The sequence below is a fragment of the Aspergillus sydowii genome (assembly GCF_001890705.1).
Source record: "Aspergillus sydowii CBS 593.65 unplaced genomic scaffold ASPSYscaffold_1, whole genome shotgun sequence".
Lineage (NCBI taxonomy): Eukaryota > Fungi > Ascomycota > Eurotiomycetes > Eurotiales > Aspergillaceae > Aspergillus > Aspergillus sydowii.
This window is the reverse complement of record NW_024467859.1, coordinates 5,332,286-5,352,244: the sequence shown is the minus strand read 5'-3', so window position 1 is coordinate 5,352,244 and position 19,959 is coordinate 5,332,286. Positions and strand designations below refer to the sequence as shown.

The 19,959-nt window shown below is 51.5% G+C and overlaps 10 protein-coding genes across 10 annotated transcripts; 5 read left to right on the top strand and 5 right to left on the bottom strand.

The window, feature by feature from the left end:
• Positions 1-13: 13 nt before the first annotated feature.
• On the top strand, positions 14-1,646 carry ASPSYDRAFT_27287 (uncharacterized protein; the record flags this gene model as incomplete). Its single annotated transcript, XM_040844380.1, has 5 exons — positions 14-90; positions 146-596; positions 655-861; positions 914-1,336; positions 1,392-1,646. The coding sequence occupies 5 exons, from the start codon at positions 14-16 to the stop codon at positions 1,644-1,646; spliced, it is 1,413 nt and encodes a 470-aa protein (XP_040709149.1).
• Positions 1,647-1,870: 224 nt separating this feature from the next.
• Positions 1,871-2,605, top strand: ASPSYDRAFT_85315 (uncharacterized protein; the record flags this gene model as incomplete). The annotated part of the gene is made up of 1 exon (XM_040851509.1): positions 1,871-2,605. One exon carries the CDS (start codon positions 1,871-1,873, stop codon positions 2,603-2,605), a length of 735 nt encoding a protein of 244 aa, XP_040709148.1.
• Positions 2,606-3,366: 761 nt separating this feature from the next.
• Positions 3,367-4,510, top strand: ASPSYDRAFT_40155 (histidine phosphatase family protein). The gene is made up of 5 exons (XM_040846022.1): positions 3,367-3,524; positions 3,573-3,939; positions 3,999-4,101; positions 4,154-4,260; positions 4,315-4,510. Exons 1-5 carry the CDS (start codon positions 3,476-3,478, stop codon positions 4,370-4,372), a joined length of 684 nt encoding a protein of 227 aa, XP_040709147.1. The 5' UTR covers positions 3,367-3,475; the 3' UTR covers positions 4,373-4,510.
• A 335-nt stretch (positions 4,511-4,845) lies between these two features.
• On the bottom strand, positions 4,846-5,730 carry ASPSYDRAFT_54631 (alpha/beta fold hydrolase; the record flags this gene model as incomplete). The annotated part of the gene is made up of 2 exons (XM_040848884.1): positions 4,846-5,502; positions 5,545-5,730. The coding sequence occupies 2 exons, from the start codon at positions 5,728-5,730 to the stop codon at positions 4,846-4,848; spliced, it is 843 nt and encodes a 280-aa protein (XP_040709146.1).
• An 810-nt stretch (positions 5,731-6,540) lies between these two features.
• Positions 6,541-8,119, bottom strand: ASPSYDRAFT_54630 (uncharacterized protein; the record flags this gene model as incomplete). Its single annotated transcript, XM_040848883.1, has 4 exons — positions 6,541-7,261; positions 7,312-7,494; positions 7,540-7,610; positions 7,667-8,119. The coding sequence occupies 4 exons, from the start codon at positions 8,117-8,119 to the stop codon at positions 6,541-6,543; spliced, it is 1,428 nt and encodes a 475-aa protein (XP_040709145.1).
• A 350-nt stretch (positions 8,120-8,469) lies between these two features.
• Positions 8,470-9,993, top strand: ASPSYDRAFT_85311 (uncharacterized protein; the record flags this gene model as incomplete). Its single annotated transcript, XM_040851508.1, has 3 exons — positions 8,470-8,757; positions 8,807-9,100; positions 9,169-9,993. The coding sequence occupies 3 exons, from the start codon at positions 8,470-8,472 to the stop codon at positions 9,991-9,993; spliced, it is 1,407 nt and encodes a 468-aa protein (XP_040709144.1).
• Positions 9,994-10,215: 222 nt separating this feature from the next.
• Positions 10,216-11,886, bottom strand: ASPSYDRAFT_54628 (uncharacterized protein; the record flags this gene model as incomplete). Its single annotated transcript, XM_040848882.1, has 1 exon — positions 10,216-11,886. The coding sequence occupies one exon, from the start codon at positions 11,884-11,886 to the stop codon at positions 10,216-10,218; it is 1,671 nt and encodes a 556-aa protein (XP_040709143.1).
• Positions 11,887-12,495: 609 nt separating this feature from the next.
• On the top strand, positions 12,496-14,881 carry ASPSYDRAFT_54627 (uncharacterized protein; the record flags this gene model as incomplete). Its single annotated transcript, XM_040848881.1, has 7 exons — positions 12,496-12,683; positions 12,733-13,482; positions 13,532-13,598; positions 13,645-13,831; positions 13,877-14,066; positions 14,114-14,272; positions 14,323-14,881. The coding sequence occupies 7 exons, from the start codon at positions 12,496-12,498 to the stop codon at positions 14,879-14,881; spliced, it is 2,100 nt and encodes a 699-aa protein (XP_040709142.1).
• Positions 14,882-14,932: 51 nt separating this feature from the next.
• ASPSYDRAFT_75680 (MFS transporter) lies at positions 14,933-16,553 on the bottom strand (the record flags this gene model as incomplete). The annotated part of the gene is made up of 5 exons (XM_040850816.1): positions 16,442-16,553; positions 15,359-16,354; positions 15,262-15,298; positions 15,144-15,213; positions 14,933-15,096 (listed from the first exon to the last, which is right to left on the bottom strand). The coding sequence occupies exons 1-5, from the start codon at positions 16,498-16,500 to the stop codon at positions 14,933-14,935; spliced, it is 1,326 nt and encodes a 441-aa protein (XP_040709141.1). The 5' UTR covers positions 16,501-16,553.
• Positions 16,554-17,212: 659 nt separating this feature from the next.
• ASPSYDRAFT_85307 (catalase/peroxidase) lies at positions 17,213-19,435 on the bottom strand (the record flags this gene model as incomplete). Its single annotated transcript, XM_040851507.1, has 1 exon — positions 17,213-19,435. The coding sequence occupies one exon, from the start codon at positions 19,433-19,435 to the stop codon at positions 17,213-17,215; it is 2,223 nt and encodes a 740-aa protein (XP_040709140.1).
• Between the last annotated feature and the right edge of the window lie 524 nt (positions 19,436-19,959).

Genomic DNA, 19,959 nt, shown 5'->3' with positions numbered 1-19,959 from the left:
GACAGATCTCAAAATGACCCGATACTACGAACGGAGGGTCAAGGTCCCCTTCTTACCGGAGTTGCGACTCAACTCTCCCTACTGGCAGAAGTATATTCCTTTCCTACCCCACTGCATCGGTCGAGTAACTAACGATGTCGACTAGTGTCCTCGTAGGAAGTCTAGTCGGCGTAACGGCCGGTCTCTACGTCTCACTGAACCTCCTCGGCGCAGGAGGAGGGAAGCCAAACTCCGCGCAGACAGTCCAAGTGGTCAACGCAACCCTCTGCACGGTTTGGTTCTTCTCCGCCTCGTTCGGCGGAACAGTTTTGAACACCGTGGGGCCCGCGATCACAGCCTGTCTAGGTGTTATTGGGTACATTATCTACGTGGGCAGCCTGATGTACTTCGATCATACCGGCAAAAGCGGCTTTCCGATCTTTGCAGGCGTGTGTATTGGGATATCGGCGGGTCTTATATTCGTCACGATGGGGTCAATTGCCATGTCCTACTCCGAGGAGCGAGACAGGGGGATGTATATCACGATGTCGGTTAATTTGCAAGCTGTGGGCTCTATCATCGGGGGTATCATCCCGTTGTTGATCAATAGAAGTTCGGTAAGTAGACATTGACTGGCAGAACACCTGGAGCTAACTCATCTGGTTTACATAATAGAATGAAGTCACCGGCGTTCCATCAGCGGTATACATCGTCTTCATGGTGATGATGGGTGTCGGAGCATGCGCTGCATTCCTGCTAATGCCTGCTTCTCGAGTTATCCGCGACGACGGCACACAAGTAGCCACCCTCAAACCACGCGGGTTCGTCGACGAGCTGAAAGCAAACCTGGAGATATTCAAAGACTGGAAACTGCTCATCATGGTTAGTCCTAGCCCTCAGGATCCATAGTAGTGTTTCTACTAATGAATATTAGATCCCCGCCTTCCTCCCAGCAGAGTGTTTCCTCGTCTACGGCGGCTCAGTCAACGCCTACCGCAACAACCTGCGCACTCGATGCCTCCTATCCTTCGTTGCAGTGGTAATCCAAGTGCCCTGCGGGATCCTCCTCCAGAAAGTCCTCGACAACAAGAACTGGAAACGGCGAACGCGAGCCTTCCTGGGCCTGGGCATGGTCGGCAGCCCTCTAATCGCCGCCTGGATATGGGAAATCGTCCGAGTGCGAGACTACAACCGCCACGCTCCTCCGACAGTAGGTCTGGACTGGACCGAGCCGGAGTTCTGGCCGATCCTGGTCCTGTTCGTGCTGAACTGGGTGACGGGGTCGCTGTGGCAGTACATGGTCTTGTATTTCCTGGGGGCGTTGACGAATTCGCCTACCAAGTCGGCTAATTACGCTGTACGTCCCACCAGCCATTAAATGCTCATCTTGACGTATCTGACAACTCATGTAGGGCGTTTTCCGCGGTTTTCTCGGAGCCGGAGAAGCGATATGTTTCGGAGTGGACTCGATCAAAGTCCCGTACATGAAAGAGGCAGCTGTGATTTTCACGTTTTATACGAGCGGAGTGCTGATATTTGCATTTATTGCGGCGTTCCATATTAAAGATACGGAGTACTTTAATGGCGAAGATGGCGTTGTTATTCCGAAGCATGTTCTTGCTGAACATGCAGAGACGGAGTCTGACGCCCAGGGCAAGGAGATATGAACGTAGGTTGCACACAAAACCCGGTATTCAATACTTGGCTTACTGCTCCTGATAGTTCTGTATAACGTACTTATCCGGCAGTCATTGATAAAAGTTTTTCCGCCTCGTATATTCCCCCCGTATTTCTTCTCTCGGTGTTCATCCTCCTTGCCAATCTCTTATCTATTTCCAACCGGCAGATGAAATGAATAGTGAACAAGCCCACTATAAAGGAAGTACACAAAATGACACCGAGGGCCAGGGAATGCCACTCTCTTAGCCCGACTTCATTACAAAACTTGCTGTCAGAGTTGGTCGAAGCAGTGGCACCTTTGCTGGAGTCCACCGACCTGTGCAAACTACGAATGACATGCAGGACTCTCTATAACAAGACATACCATGTATTCTGGCGGACTTCGCTTCAAACCATCCGAACAGATCTATCCCACTCCAGTCTGACGAAACTGGATATGCTCTCAAACCACCCGGAACTGTGTGGCTACGTCCATCGCCTGACCTTCAAAGCGTTTGACGAGAATAGCCTCATCCTTGGAGAAGAGCTAGACTGGAACCGCCATTCACCCGGCCATCTCATCGACCTACAAGAACAGCCTGCCGCGAAGCTGCTACGGCCCATTCTGTCTCGGCTCGTCAACTGCAAATCATTCGAGTGCTGCTCCATTTCCACTCCAGATCACCTGGATTTTGAAGACGCTCACAGAGCTACCGATGCAGTTCAGCTTATATTGGATATTGTGGCCGAGACTAGACTACCAGTTTCTTCGCTTTCGGTGAACTTCCGGGATCATTATGAGACAGGCTGCGTCTATCTGGATCCCAGACGGCTCCATTTGGGTTACTTTAAAAAGCCTGGGTTTATTGATAGATGGGCACAGCTTGAGGAACTCATTTTGGACTTTACGCCTGACTTCGAGATTCTTAATTGGGCAACAGATTTGTTGTACTTGCTCCCAACGTGAAGAAGTTGCATATGAGGCTTGATATTGATAATAATACTTTCATCCTAATGCGGCGCCTGGCATCCACGGAGAGTCTCGTATAGCCCCGATTACAAGAGCTTCGATTGAGTCGTAGCAGGTCACCATTGGCAGATCTCACAGCTTTGCTCGACAAATGCCCGCAGACGCTTCGAGTTCTTCATATCGGGATGCTGACAACAGATGCAACTGTTTCCGACCTGGGAATATTCTTTGAAACTCTGAACAGAATATTTTCTTGTTTGGAGGACATCGGTTTTGGACCATGGTTTTCTCGTCCACGTATAGGTATACAGAGGCTTTCGGCTGTTCATTGCTCACGGCTTTTTGAGAATCTGGATATGGACGAAACAGAGAAGGCCAAGGTGGATGTTGCATATGAGGATCATTACGGGGAGCGGACGGTGCGCAGTGTGGCGTATTCTGGACCACAGGTGCATGCTGTGTTGGATTCGCTGGCAAGGTCAGTGGCCCTTCTTTGATTGTCCTTGTCTTTAGGGTTATTATCCACTCCTAATTGTTTGGTCAGGTTTAAAGCTTGTATATGAGTGCGTTTGTAGCGTTTGCCGGCTTCTGTAGCTTATGAACTGATCAGTTGTCAGCGTCACACCGAATGCTGGAAGCAAAAGACAAATAAAGCTATAGAAGGACTGCAAGAGGAACTTAGACTAAGACATTCGACAAGAATATTGCTGCCAGATAGTTGACCCAACCCCGCACCCTTTACCCACACTGCCGTAACTGCCATATCCTCACATATCCTCAATTTTTACCAAAGAGAGCAGGAGAAACAAATTATATCTTCTAGAAGTACCCCCGCCTTCACAGTTTGAAGTTTACGATCGCCTGGAAATGTCTGATCTAGACGCAACAACACCTCGCGTTTTCATTGCTCGCCACGGTGAGTAAAGTTCGGCGACTCCCCGGGGCATAGTCTAAAAACCGCCAGGAGAAACCGAATGGACCAAAAATGGTCGATACACCGGAATTACTGAGCTCGATCTCACCGCCGACGGTGTGCGACAAGTTACTGGCACAGCTCGCCAGCTTGTTGGGCCTGGAAAATTGATCGATCCAGTCCGGATTGCAAGAGTTTGGGTTAGTCCGCGCAAGCGGACACAGCAGACATTTCAGCTTCTTTTCAGCGCTACTGGGCTAGACGCCGAAAAAGTAACTCTCACAGAAGATATAACTGAATGGGATTATGGCAGTTATGAAGGCTTGCGTTCGAGTGAAATCAGGTCCTTGAGGAGGGAAAATGGTCTAGATAAAAGCATGGATTGGAATATTTGGAGGGATGGGTGCGAGGATGGGGAGTATGTACTTTCCGGGTCTCAAGTAGTATGGAATATTGGCTGATTAGTTCTGTTTATAGGTCTGCGGAGTTGGTGACAGAGAGACTGGATAAATTGATTCAGCAGATCCGTATAATTCAAGAACCTCATATGGATGGTTCAAAGCCAGTTGATGTCGTCTTGGTAGGTTTCCGACACTACTCTTCTTCCAATACATTGACAGATACACTCGCAGGTCGCACATGGTCTTATTCTGCGTGCTTTCGTTAAAAGATGGTTGAATTACCCTCTTGACACACCGCTGCCAATGATGTTGTCACCAGGATCCATTGGTATACTTAGGTAAATAACGCTTACCTCAAAGGCACAAATTATGAAACTAACAAAATCTCATAGCTATCGAAATCGAGATGTAGATGAGCCGGCATTCTTTATTGGCATGGCGATCCCCTGAACGCGATCGGGATGATATATTCAAGGCGACGAGGGACACTGTACTTGATCTTCAGTCATACTCCGACTGATTTGCGCTACGATGTTCAATAAACTGAATTATATGATTGAAGTCCCAGGTATTAACCAAAGTTTGAACCTCTCTCTCGACGTGCATAGCCTTCGCACTCTCCATGTCTCGTTCAAAGAAAAAGCAGAGCAGTTTACTGCTCTGATAATCCACCAAAATATTTGCGTATCTACGGTTGTTGAAATTGCGTAATGTGATCGAATAGTACTAAGAATATTCTATTGAAGGTAAATAGAGCAATCCTATCTATTATTATCTTTCAAGAAAAGAGCCTGATGGTAGAAATTATTGAGCCTGGGTTGGAAGGCGGTCTTTGAGTATGCTTTAATTAGATTGTCTACTTGGGGGAAGTAGATTGGTATTTGGTGGAGGTGGGTTGACTGCTAGTAGATAGAGCGATATATCTAGAAATGGGAAATTTCTTCAATGATTGCTTCCGGGGCTTCGAGGGGAATTAAATGCCCTGCACCTGGAACAACCCTAAACGAAACCTGAACCCCAGCGTCCTCCAGAAACCGGCAAACCTGGGTTTGAACTCTTTCTCTGGGCTCAACGACATCGAGTTCTCCAGTGAGAACACGGATCTTGATGCTTTTGGCCAGAGGGCCAAGAGCTACCTTCGCATCGTAGCTAATGTCCTGCTCCATCCCATACGCAGGCCAAGCTTCCTTCGCCAGACCAGTCCCGATTAAGCTATTGCGCACTATGAGCTCCATGTCATCAGGGTCCAGATTATGGACCCCAGCAAGGACATTCGAGACCGTCCACCGGACAGAAGCCGCCGACTCATACGCGACCTTCTGCTGCTCCTTCATCTCAGGCGGGAGAACAAGTACGGTCGGTGGCGCAGGCGCAACGAGCACGAGGCCCCTAAGCAATTCCAGCAGGTTGGTAGGCAGAGTGGACAAAGTGGCCATCGCAACCTTCCCGCCCCTTGAATGGCCGACAAGGACAAAGCCGTGGGTGAGAAGGCCTCGGTACTCTGCGTCTCCCTTTACCTGTGAGAGCACGGAGGCTACGTCAGCGGCCATTTTGACCACCGAATACGGACTTCCTGTGTCCTCTGACGGGCCGATGGATGAGCCCCAGCCTCATAGGTCGACGGCGGCTGTTGGATACTGTGAAGACAGAGAAGTCGGGGACTCGGTCGAGGTTATTTTGTGCCATGTTGCGGAGGAGCCGCCCCAGTAGTGGAGGAAGACAAGGAGAGGTTTTGTGGTACTGGTGCCTGGTTGGGTGTTGCGGATGTGCAGAGTAGTGTCGTGGGCAGTTTCAAAATACAAGGACATGATTATGGCTTGATTAATGCAGAGCTGGCGAATTTAGCTGAAATTGTTCTGCTGCTCTCCTGGCAGTATATATGGACGGTGGACCCCAGGAGCGGGCAAATCCGAAGCTTAATCGGTTTGATCGATTTGTGTTGTTTGCAGGACGGTCTCGCTTGGGCCAATCAGCAGCCCGATGTTTCCACCTGAGCTGACGCCCCAGCAATAGAAATACCCTATCACTTTCCAAATCAGGACTGGAGACATGATCAAAATGGCCCGTGTGCAAACATCAATAAGCCAGTCCATGTGACATGCGCGTCCACGGTACAGCGACAAGATCTCCCCCTGACGGGCCTTGTGTGTTTCTTGAAAATGCCGGTCTGCGCGCGATATATTATATAGTATTAGGTAGAAGACCTTGCGAATAATTTTCTGTTTTTATTAGACATATACTTAACCCTGAAATGTATAAAAATATAACGAGTCCTGAGCGTGTTACTGCTTTTAGGGGTGATTGGCACGGCTAACGGTGAGTCCAAGTAAGGTTGGTAAGGAGATAAGAATATTAGCCACTTAAATAAGTAGAGGGTGAGAAGGGTGAGAACTAGAATTTAGGTAACCATATTTATAATCCATACTCTTAACTTTAGACCTATTAAAGGTTTGCTTGCTAGGATATCAAGGACTAAAGAAGTGCTATTTTGGGTAGAATACTGGCATCAGCGGCTCAACTGGGAAGTATGATTAACATTCAAGTACTAATATATATTAAAAGTATCAATAAAATTATTTTAGCTAAGTGAATGACAGGCTGCAGGCAAGACGCATAGATCAACACTGCACATCGTTCTCCCGATAATTCTCATACTTATACCGTGATCCAACATGTTCAGCAGGCAATCTTGACCTTCCACTGCCATAAATCCGCTCTCGCATAGTCCCTGCTTCCCCTTTCTGCGCATACAGCCCCCTTTCTCTAAGAACAGGCACAAGCAAGTCCACCACATCCTCCCACGTCCCTGGAACAGTGATATGCCCTATATTAAACCCGTCTATATCGGCAACCCTCACCCACCTCTCCATCTTATCTGCAACCTCCTCCGCCGTTCCCACAGGCGTCGGCCCTGAAGCCCCCAGAGCAACCGCTTTACCAATACTCCTTGGGGTCCACACAGGAGAGGCCTCACCCGGGAAAGCAAGATTCTGAAGCAGCGACTGAAGCTGGACATTCGCGGCCTGATCACCCATCTGCGGAGTGACTTCGGCATCGAGGTCCAACTTGGATAAATCAATCCCCGTATTGGCGCACCAGTATACCAGTCCACCCCCTTCACTCGCGTACTTAAGGGCTTCGTGGTACTTCTCCTGGGCCTCTTCAGTTGTTCGACCCAGGATTGGCGTTAGAGAGGCGAACACTTTGACTGAGTTTGGATCGCGGCCTACTTCGGCTACTTTATCCCGAATTCTCTTGACGCGGGGTGCGATTGTTTCTGGGGTTAAACCGACGACAAATATTCCCTCTGCGTGAGTAGCTCCGAATTGCAGTCCTGCTCTGGAAACTGTTAGAAAGCCCAGATTGATTAGAATTGCTGTCAGGCTTACGGCGACGAACCCGCCTGGAAGATGAACGGCGTCCGCTGCGGGCTGGGATCTAAGATGTGAGGAGCATGGAGCTTGAAGTGCTCTCCCTCGTGCTGGATAACGCGCACTCGGTCGAAGTTTGCATATATACCGTTCTCGCGATCCTCGACCAGTGCGTCATCGGCCCATGATCCTTCCCAAAGCCTGATATTATTAGACCACTCGCCACTCGGCAGGACAGACACGTACTTGTACAACACTCGGAGATACTCATCCGCAACCTCATATCGTTTATCATGCGGAACCGGGTCAATGCCAATCTACACCGTCAGCCTGTAGAATAAGTACAAATAAAATAGGAATATATTTGTATTACCGCCTCAAACCCCGATGCCTTCCACGACGTAACCACATTCCACCCAAACCTCGCCCCAGTAAGATGATCGAGAGTCGAGAACCGCTTCGCCAAGACATAAGGCTTCTCAAACGCCGTCGACGCCGTAATAGCGAAGCCCAGATTCTTCGTAACAGCCGCCATAGCCGTTAAGGGGACAGCCGGGTCGCCCATGGGGTACTGGATGGCATTGCGCACGCACGGCTCTGCACTGCCCTTGTAGACATCGCACCAGCCATTGGTATCGGCAAGGAAGATCGCATTGAAGTCGCCGCGCTCGAGGATCTTGGCCACGTCGGTCCAGTAGGAGAGGTCGCGGCGTTTGGTTGCTGAGCGGTCTCTGGGGTTGCGCCATTGTCCGAAGGACATGTGGCCAACGGTGAACATGTCGAATGCATTGAGGAAGATGCGTCTTTTGGGTCCGTCTTCGGTCATTGTGTGGATTGGTATGTCGCTGTCAAGAATTCGGGGTAGTCAATGTATTATACCAGGTATGATGGCGCATTTTTATTGTATATGTCGTGCTTGGGGTAGTCCGTCTCTATACTCGGAATCTTCCCAAAAGGCGTCATTATAGCAGCTTATGATGCTGCATCCTGACTCGTGCTTAGCTGTACTCCAACTGCCCTAAATATTCTTCAGGGCCATTTCCAGAATGTAGTTTCCTTCCAGTTCTTAGGGCGGATAAGGCGGCATCATCCTGGTATTCACGCAATCACTCAGTGATACATAAACTCCAGGGGAATATCCGACATTAGCAACATCCATGGCAGTCATTCTTCACTATGGACATCTCAGAGCACAAGAGCCCTGCAGCTGAAGTCACAACCAAGGATCCACAGTCCGAAAAAGCCCAGTTCCTGTCACAGTTCACGGCCGAGGATGACCGGCGGATCATGCGAAAGGTGGACCGCCGCGTGCTCCTCCTCATGGGCATCATGTACCTCCTCAAGCAGATTGACTTTACCAATGCAGCATCTGTCAAGGTCCTGCAAGTCGGAGAGCCCAGCAACATCATGACTGAGCTGCAAATGTCCACCAACGACTACAACTGGACACAAACCATCTACTACGTACGCCCTCCCATCCACTTTGAATATAAAACACTTACTAAAAGTCCAGATCGGCCTCGTCCTCTTCGAAGTCTCCAGAAACCTGCTGCTCAAACGCCTAACCCCCCACAAATGGATGACCCGCATCTTCCTAACCTGGGGTCTAATCGTCGCCTGCCACGCTGCGATCCGCAACAAGGCCTCCTTCTACACGCTGCGCTTCCTCCTCGGCGCCCTCGAGGCAGGCTTCTTCCCTGGCCTGGCCGCCCAAATGTGCGCCTGGTACCGCAGCGACGAATACAGCCGGCCCATCATGTGGATGTTCGCGTTCCAGAACTGCTCGGGGATCATCGGCTCACTCCTCGTCTACGAAACTCATACATGGACGGGATCCGCGGCCTGAGTGCCTGGCGCTGGGTATTTCTTCTCGAGGGCTTAGTGACAATCCTCTTCTGTCCCGCTATTTACTTCCTCCTACCAGACTATCCGAAATCGAAAACGTCCGCGAAATGGCTCACACCTGAGGAACAGGAGTACCTGGAACAGCGACTCAGCGATAACGCGCCGCGAGCGACAGACCCGGATTTCTCACTACCTGAGATCGTGAACGCACTGAAAGATCCCAAGATGTATCTCTTCACGACGTGCCAGTTCTTGCTTAACATCGCCGGGTATGGGCTTAGCTGGCAATTACCAACCATAACAACATCACTAGGGTTCGCGAGTCTGCCGCGGAACCAACTGCTCAATATCCCGCCGGCAGCTGCAACGGTCGTGGGGATCATCATTGCAGCGCGATTTATGAGATACGCGGTAATAACCCGCCCGCTGTTCTGCCAGATTTTGAACGTGGTTACGCTGCTGTTCTTTGTTATCCTCTGCATTCCCGTTCCGGCTGGTGGGAGGTATGCGGCTTGTGTATTGGGGACGGCGTTCTACTATGTGTACTTCATCCCGTTCTGGGCGTGGCAGTCTGCTGGGTTAGTTGGGGCTACAGGGACGGCGTTTGCAATTGCGCTGCAGACGGCGCTGGCGCAGGTCGGGGGTGTCATTGCGCCGCAGGTGTTTCAGGGGAAGTATGCGTCGGATGACTATCGCGTTTCGTTTATTGTTTGTGTGGCTTGTGTAGTTGGGGCTATGGTGTCAGGGCAGGTGCTTTGGTATCTGTCGAGGGGTGTAGAGAAGGATGTTATGCACGTCAGAAAACGGAGGATTGCTGCGGGCAAGGATGGAATGGTTTGGACCGGGGGGATGTGAAGGTGGAAAGTGCAAGATAGTATATGTATATCAGTAACAGTCTAAGATTCCCGGGATGGTCTATCTAGGACGCGTCTAAGTAGTAGGTAACGCTTTTTAAAGAAACATGACTGTCGTGGGCGTATGCTATAAAGACACAATAACGCAGGAACAATGGCTTCGTGATATGCAAGAGTCGTGACATCGTGATATTCAAGTTGAGTCAGACCAGACAGCCAAAGTCTATTCACTCGTGTCCTCGGCTTCAGGCTGACTCTGCTGTTTCGACAACTTCGGGTTGCGCAGGATGAATGCGAATAGAATCATCGGTGCAGCGAGACATATGCCAGTGATGCAAAGAATGCGCTGGACGTGGCGGTAGCTGTAGATGATGGCATCTCTCTCCGGCGTGCCAACTGGGTATGAAGGGATGACTTCAAACGGAGACCCATACACCCGTTTAGCCAGAGTATCATCCGGTTGGAATGAAAGGTTTTTCGCCAACGTCTTGTAAAGGGTTTGGGTCCAGATTGCGCCTGAGACGCATGTCCCCAGAGCACTCCCGACATTGAATGAGCCGAGATATATACCGGTAAGGACAGCCATATGCTCGTGCTTCGTTGCTGCTTGGACAGACGCTTGAGTGGGATAGGCAAAGAAACCTCCAGCCAGGCCGAGAAGAACCTGAGCAGCAATGACTCCTGTCTTGGAGCTCTCTGACGAGCCTCCGCGGAAGTGAATGACCAGTCCATAGGCAGCCATGAACATGCAGGTGCCGAAGACGATGAAGTATTTCAGTCTCCGGAGACGGTAGATAATCAAACCAGTGATCACTCCGCTGATCAGACCAAAGAAGGAGTAGAACGACTGAATTCTGGTCGCCGACGTGACAGAGAAATCAAAGGCGACAATCAAGACTGTAAAAATGTAGTCGGCTTGCAAGTACCAGGAGAAGTTGAGGAGACAGCGAATCACCAGGGCACTCCAGATGCCCCGGTCTTTGAGGAGGTAAAACGGTGTCAGAGGATGCTTTGCACCTTTCACCTCCCAGAGAACGTAGGCTGGTATGCACAAGATACCGATGGCTAGAGGGACGATAATTTTGGCAGTGCGCCATTGCGAGACGGTGCCTCCAGCCACGGTCAGTGGAGCAAGGATGAGGCCGAACATGGTAACTAGCAGCACTATGCCCACGACATCCAGCTGGTGGAAGACATCAATACCAAACTTGCGCATGCCCAGGAGCTGCAGCGGAGTCGGGTAGTTGTCCAGTTCGCCACTCTTTTCTGCACGGCGGCCGACATGATACAAGGAGAATAGGAGAGGGAGAGAGCAGAAGAAGTAGATGATGCACCACATCCCTATGCCCCATCGCCAGGACGTCTTCTGGAGGACAGCCGACGTGATATTCCCACTAATCCAGGTATTGATAATGAACGGAAGGGCCGGAAGGTAGCTGAAGAAGACTCGCGACCGCATGGAGGTGATATCGGCGATGATGACTTCGACCAGAAGGACAATACAGGTGTATCCCACCTGGTAGAGAACAGTCCCGGCGGCAAATACTTCGATATTCCCAGCAGAAGCCTCTACGACCGTGCCGATGATATAGAATACGATTGATATGGTGACCAACTCGAACCGGCCAAAGATGTCAGCAATCCGCGCAGCGACGGGCTGGCCAGCAGCCGCAATAACACTTCGAATGACATTGACAGTGGCGAGGAGCGAGTGTTTCCCGAAACTCGACGTCGCATATGTCTGGTACGTGGATCGGACCTGGCTGTCGAGACCGTAGGCATAGCCCACCAGGAAGACCCCGATGAAGAGGAAGATGCGATCCGTGAAAGTCAAGTGGGAGTTTATGATTTCGATGCGCGCGACGCCGGGGGATTTGTCACCGAAGACGGGCATCTCTCGAGGCAGAAGACTGGTGGATTCGGTGGGAGGTTCATCGTTGCCGTCGTGGTTGTGGTTCAGGTCGGGCAGTGAAGAGGCAGAGAAGGAGCGATCGTGGCCACGACCAGCTCCAGCGAGAGCATCATGGCCATGTTGTACGGGTAGCGGCATGGCAGCTCAACAGGCAAAAGCACATCTACTTCTGCTGGAAGAGCGCATAGAGGAGCGTTTTAAGCCCAGGGTTGGATGATGATCAGATAAGATTAAGAGAGAACCAGAGAAGGGGATTATCACGGCGGGGCAGACTTAACGAACGTCAGGAGACATCAGACAATAGACCAACCGCAGTAAGCGCCAGAAACCAGCAGCTCTGACAAGCAGCCAGCGTCACAGAAGGCAGCCAGCAGCCAGCTTGAACAGCCGATCCTCGGAGCACCGACCATGGCCCACACCCCACGCCCGGACCCTCTTCTGGCCTGACTCTCTGTGATTTGTCTGGTGGAGTAAAATCCCAATTATTACTGGATGATTCTGCCTGGCCCACTCGTCTGACCCATTCTGTGATAGCTGTGAATCGTGCATGTCCCCTCGGCTACATGCTGCAACCTACCAAGTCGGATCACAATGTCAGATCCCACAAAAACGGGAAATGGCGATGTTTCTGCTGTCCAAAATACTCCTCGGCGTGCCCGACTTGCCTGTAAAGCTTGCAATACCAGACGCGTCAAATGCGACGCTGGGAGTGGACAGCCATGCTGGCACTGCCGCATACGCAACACCCCTTGCGAGCTGATCGAGTCGAAGAGGGGGAAGTACGTTTCGATCTAATTTGACTGTCCCACTTGAAGCTGACTGGCGCAGATATGTTCGTAAAAAGAAACAACTCGGTCGGGATCAACGGTCGCAGGAGCCCAAGTCTCCCAGTCAAGATCATGATACCAGCCATAGCAGTACTTCCATTCTGAACCCCAGGAATGACTCGGGGACAAAACATTATCAACCTGATGATGCTTCATACTCTGGGTCCCAAAGACCGTCAGATCCCACCGCCGACGCATGCCTCACATACACCATCGAGGTAGACTACACTCAACGCAGTGGCTCGACTGAACGTTTAAAAGTGCACTACCCAATTCCAGCCCCGGTCGCAGACCGATCTACCTTCCATCATGGACCCGGTGCAGAGCTGGTGTCCTTGGAGGACGCTTTGACAATGCCACCCCGGCATATAGCAGACGGGCTGATTCGGGCCTTCTTCGAACTTGTCCATCCGGCCTACCCAGTCTTTGACCGGAAGCGCTTCACAACCTTGTATCGCCAAGGGAAAGCCTCTCCTCTTGTCCTGCAAACCATCTTCCTCGTCGGGTTCACTGTAGGCCCGGGCAGTCTCATTCAAGAATCCGGCTACAGCAGCCGGACCGTGGCACGGAAAACACATTACCTCCGCGCGAAGCTGTTATACGATATCGACTACGATACTGACAGCCTGAATGTAGCTGCTTCCCTACTGATAATTGGATTTTGGTGGTTCGGGCCCGAGGACCAGAAGGAGCATTGCTACTGGGTGGCGTGTGCCAGCCATGTAGCGCAATCTCTGGGGATGCATCGTTCGTAGGTGGTTTCTCTATCCAGGAACTGGGCCATTATACTGATTATATAGCGCATCACAGTCAGGCATGAGTCAGGCTGAGCGGTCTTTGCGGAAGCGCATCTGGTGGTCGATATATGTAAGTACGGGCTGTACTCTTATCTACATCTAACGTTAATAAATAGACCCGCGACCGTCATGTAGCAGCAGCATTCGGACAGCCATGTCGGATTCGGGATGAGGACTGCGACGTCGAGGCCCTTGTAGAAGAGGACTTTCAATTTGATAGCGACTGTGATCACAGTCTCGTTCCACCCCAGCAGAACTTTCACTTGTCGTATGTCATGGAAATGTCTAAATTGGCTGTTATATGTGAGTTATTCGGGTACTTTTGACGCTGAAACTAACATCTTCCAGTAGGAGATATCCTCGTCGGGGAGTTCAGTCCTCGCCGTCCTGCCCTGGATAAATATGAAACGGGGAATCTGGCACACAGACTAGCAGAATGGGAGTCACATCTCCCTGACACTCTGCGAAGAGCTGCACCAGATGGATCACGATCACTTGGTGCGTGGTTCTGGGCCACTATGCTATATATTCCATACCAGTGAGTTACTCTCCTTGATCATGTTTGCCTTTTATTAACAGTTTAAGTAACTACCACGTTCTTCTTTTTCGACCAAGAGCAATTGAGAATCTATCACCGGCAGAGACCGAGAGAGATATACGGGCACGCACTGCTGCAGACTCTATCACCCGTCTTGCAGAAGACCTTCTAGCAACCTGCACAATCCGGTCTGCGCAGGTCCATCTGTATGGACTCATTACCCCTTCGTACTTTCTGTATACTAACGTATAAACAGTCTTCCTGCTCTATTTGGAGCCCTTTCAGTCCATACCATTGTCATCTGTCGCAAGGATCCAATCCGCCGGAAGCTCGCAGAAAACAAATCACGACAATGTCTTCTCGCCTTGAGCGAACTGTCCACATCCTGGCCAGTCAGGATCTGGTTCGCCAGAGCATTTGTTAATCTGATGAGACGGCTGACTGGTCGAGGGGGTTCCATCATCAACGTGTCGTCTAGTATTATGCGGAATCACAGCAACCCAGCATTGGAACGAATAGACCACGAAGCCACGATTGATGAGTCCTCTCATGGTTTTACAGCCAATCCAATATTACCGAACTTCCCTGGGATGTCGGAGCCGGGTGCATATGCTGGCGATTTAAACGACTCTCATAACGCACACCACTACGCTCCACAGATGTCGGACCAACTAATGTACGATTCGTTTCTAGCGGGCTACCTCGATAATACCTTCGACCCAGATCTCCTTTTGTATAACACCCTGGAGCCTATGCTTCCGCTATCATTCGAGAACCTTGCCGATACGGAGAGATCGGATTTTCCAGACAGCTAGACACCGACCCTCTTGGACAGGTTCTGATATTGCTCCTGCGAGATATCCCCCTCAAGACTCAACAGCAAACCTACTCCTCTTCCTAAGAGCTTTGCCATACCGGAAGAAAATCCACGGAAAAGGCATCATGGCGACGGTGAGAAAGGCCAGCAGACTGCTGGCCCATTGATACCCGAGTCTCTCATACATCTGATTTCCGAACAGTGGGAACGCAGCTACAAATATTAGCAACTTCATATCATAATCTGTAACATAGTCATACCTGCCAATGTGCATCTAACGAATGCATTACCCGCGAGTGCCGAGGCAGCATATTGAGTGTACGCATCAACCTGGGCAGTCAGTCAGAATATCACATCAACGACAATATATCAACGTACAAAAAACGTAAAAACCCCAGAGTAAACTAGCAAAATCCTATCGAATCCGTTAGTGTCAGCGCACACTCCCAACTCGAATCACAGGCAGCCAACTCACCCACACCCAAAAAACGCAGACCCAATAACCGGGACAATCCAATGCACAGCGCTATACGTCGTCCACCCAAACCAAAACAGCCCAATCGGTATAAGAACCCCACCCAATATCGCCGGCGGAAGCTGGTACTCGGGCTCCGTTTTCCGCGGCTGCGTTGGTTCCTTCACCTGGGCCCTATCGGTAAGTCGCTGGCGAAGCTTTACCCATACCGGACTCATTGCAGCGCCGAGTACCATGCCTATTATTATACCCAGGAATGTAAGACCGGCTTGCCAGAGATTCATGCCGTGAGTCGTTTTGAACACGAGGGGAAAAGCGCCGAAGAACAGGTATAAGATTCCAAGGAGAATGGCGGAGTAGAGGTCTAGACAGAGACACATGGGCTCTAGGGCGAGCATCTGGAACGGACGGGTGAGGGCAATTCGCAACGCCTTTCCAGGTTGGCTATGGCTAGTCTTCTCCTTCCCGGTATCTGACCTATTTTTAACAGGGAATCGCGTCTCTGGAGCAAAGAAGATAATTGCGATCAGTATGCCAACAGCCCAGATAATCAGGACATAGTACGTCCACCTCCAGTGGGTATAGTAGTTAATAAACCCCCCAATAACCGGCCCAGACGAGGGCCCAACAAACGGCGCCAGCGATACCAGAGTCATCGGTTTCTGGATCTCGTCTTTCGCAAAGATGTCACCTACTGTGCCTCCGGCGACAGAGAGGAATGTCCCCCCTGCAAAGCCCTGGAAGAAGCGGCCGATGATGAGGGTTTGGATGTTCGTTCCGACTGCGGATGGAATGGTCCAGATGATGAAGAGGGACCAGGCAACGAGGTAGATTGGCCGTCGTCCGTAGTGTTCACTTAATGGGCCGGTGAGTAGTGGTCCTGTTCCGATGCCAAGGACGAATGTTGACAGCCCGACTGTTGAGACGATTGTTGAGGTGCCAAATTCGGAGCTCATTTGGTCGTAGGTTGTTGTATATATTGAGCTTGCGCATGTTCTTCCATTCATCAGTAATGCGGCTTCGAAAATATACATATATATATATATATTGAACTGAAGAGACTCTTTCGTTCATGGTACTTACACGCATGCGCTTCCCATACAAACAATCATAACCATGAGCCACTTCCGCAGCAACGGCATATCCCTCGGAGACTGCAGCTGCTGGACAGGCTCATGGCCAGCATTAGGACCAGTACCCTCCTCCATTAATTCTGAAGATTTTAAAACGCTACCTTACAAATACAGGAGACGAACGCTGCTCTTATGGCCCGCCAAGGGACCGCTAAGAACCCGAGGCTTCTTGCAAGAAACCGACCCCACACTCTTGACCCACAAACGCATCGGCAATGCGCACAGACGAATCTCGTTGTTGCTCGGCTTCTGAAACCTGAAACGAGTGAATGGCTGGCTGGCTGCGCTATAAAAGGTGGTTATACTGCTCATTGTGGATGGCGGCGGATACCGACGAGATTGAACATTCCACCATCTCAACAGGTAATATGCATTCTCTCTGCCAGGAAAACCAGGTTGAAACGGCGCGAGATCACTATCTCCTGTCTGAACGAGCTGCATGCAATTCCGTGCGTAGAGATATCTGGGGTCACCGGGAAAAGCCCATGGGACACCTATGGTCCCCTACAAACTCAAGAGGGACGCGAGTATACCAATCTCGGAATGTATACTATATCTGAACTAATATATAAAGTGTCAATAGCTGTCAGTTGGGACTGACGGAATGATACTACTGAGTACGGTGTATGGTTTAGAAAGAACGATAGATATCATTATTCACTGAATCGTGACGACACTCTCCAGATACAATTTTCAAATACAATAAGCAACCAAACGAAAGTTAAAGCTGCGACCGAGTCCTCGGCGACGCATTCGAGCGCCTCAGATCAAACCGATCTAGATTAACAACCTTCTCCCAAGCACTGATAAAGTCCCGCACAAACTTGGCCTCACCATCAGAGCTACCATAAACCTCTGCAAGAGCGCGCAGCTCAGCATGAGATCCAAAGACCAAGTCCGCACGAGATCCCTTCCACTTCGTCGCGCCGGTCTTGCGGTCACTGCCGACGAAGATCTCGTTGCTGGCGTCCGTGGGCTTCCACTCGACACCCATGTCGAGCAGGTTCACAAAGAAGTCGTTGCTGAGCTGCCCGACGCGGTTCGTGAACACACCCAGGTTCGAGCGGTCGTAATTGTTGTTCAGCACGCGGAGACCACCGATCAGGACCGTCAGTTCCGGAGCAGAGAGGGTAAGCAGGTGTGCCTTATCAACGAGGTAGTCCTCGGTGCGCACGCGGGAAGTGCCGCGGCCGTAGTTGCGGAACCCATCGGCGATCGGCTGCAGGTTGTTGAAGGAGTCGACGTCCGTCTGTTCCTGGGTTGCGTCTGTGCGGCCCGGGATGAAGGTGACGGAGGTATCATGGCCTGCGTCGCGGGCGGCCTTTTCGACGGCTGCGGATCCAGCGAGGACGATCAGGTCTGACAGCGAGACGCGCTTGTTGGAACCCTGGGCGTCGTTGAACTGCTTCTGGATGGATTTCAGGGCGTCCAAGGACTGGGCTAGCCAAGGTTGGTTGTTGATCTCCCAGTTATTCTGGGGCGCAAGGGCGATACGGGCGCCGTTGGCACCGCCGCGCTTGTCGCTGCCGCGGAAGGTCGAGGCTGCAGCCCAGGCGGTAGAAATATAGTTGGTGTGATCGACGCCAGAGGCGAGGATGGCCTTCTTGAGTGCAGCCACGTCATCGTTGTCGATGATGGGGTGGTTCACTGGTGGCAGCGGGTCTTGCCAGATGAAGACCTCAGATGGGACTTCAGGGCCCTGGTACAGGATTCTGGGACCGACGTCACGGTGGGTGAGCTTGAACCAGGCGCGGGCGAAAGCGTCAGCGAGTAGGTCTGGGTTCTCGAGGTAGCGGCGCGAGATCTTCTCGAACTCCGGGTCAAAGCGGAGGGCAAGATCGGTTGTGAGCATGCGCGGCGGGTGCTTGATGTTGGGGTCAAAGGCATCCGGGACGAAAGGCTCAACGCCCTTGGCTGTCCACTGGTTCGCACCGGCAGGACTCTTGGTAAGTTCCCAGTCGTACTTGAAGAGGTACTCGAGGAACTGATTACTCCACTTGGTTGGGGTCTTGGTCCAGATGACTTCGATTCCACTGGTGGTTGCATGACGGCCGACACCAGTTTCGAAGCTGTTCTTCCAGCCCAGACCCTGGTTCTCGAGTCCAGCCGCGTGAGGCTCCTGGCCAAGATGACTACCTGGGCCAGCACCGTGCGTCTTACCGAAGGTGTGTCCACCGGCAATCAAGGCAACTGTTTCCTCGTTCGTCATGGCCATACGACCAAAGGTAGTCTTGATATCCTTCGCCGCGGCAACAGGGTCGGGATGTCCATTGGGACCCTCAGGATTGACATAAATCAGACCCATGTGCGCAGCAGCAAGAGGATCATCCAGCTCGCCACTCTCATAGCGAACATCATTGCCTCGGGGAAACCACTCCTTCTCGGCACCCCAGAAGACCGACTCGTCCGCCTCCCAGGTGTCACTGCGGCCGCCAGCGAAGCCGAAAGTCTTGAAGCCCATCGACTCGAGCGCCACATTACCGGTCAGGATCAGCAGGTCGGCCCAAGAGATCTTGCTGCCGTACTTTTGCTTAATAGGCCACAGCAGACGGCGAGCCTTGTCCAAGCTGGTATTATCCGGCCAGCTGTTCAGGGGAGCAAAACGCTGCTGTCCCTGGCCGCCACCGCCACGACCATCAAAGACACGATACGTACCAGCGCTGTGCCAGGCCATACGGATGAAGAGACCGCCGTAGTGACCAAAGTCGGCGGGCCACCAGTCCTGGGAGTCGGTCATGACCTTCTCCAGATCCTTCTTCAGGGCGAAGTAGTCTAGACTGTTAAAGGCCGCAGCATAGTCAAAGTCCTTGTCATATGGGTTTGTTACTTGAGTGTGCTGGCGCAGGATGTTCAGCTTCAGGTCGTTGGGCCACCAGTCTCTGTTTCTTGTGCCGCCGCCGCCGGTGTTGGCACGCTGGCTGTTGTGGACAGGACATTCGCCCATGTTGTGAGGTTGTTTGATGGAACACTAATAGAAAACAGATGGACTCGATGAAATTATGAAGATGAAAAAGAAAAGAAAACAGCGTTGCGAAAGAAAAGGGGCGGCCGGGTGTTACGAAGCTTATAACCCCGCATTCTATAGCAGGCCAGCAACCCCGCAAGTGAATTGGTGAATGGCGATATCCTGGAAAGACGGGGATTTCCGGCCCACGCGCGGGGGAGCTCCATGTGATGATTTGCCAGCCCCCCTACTGGCTGGACCTGGAGCCAGGTATAGCGGAATTGACCCTAAGCAGCAGTGGAGCAGGGCGAGTGGCCAATGTGGGTGTTGGAGAAGTAATCGTCGGTTGCCGTGAGGGGTTGGACCTGGTTTTACTAATAAGGGCGGTCCAGACTGGACTGCCAGGAGGCTGCGATTAAGCGACAGGTCTGCTGGTTGAGAGTGTGAGGATGGCTGTGAGGATGGCGATAGATGGTTTAGATGGCTGAGGATGGGCTGATGTCGATGAGTCGTTGATTTAGTGA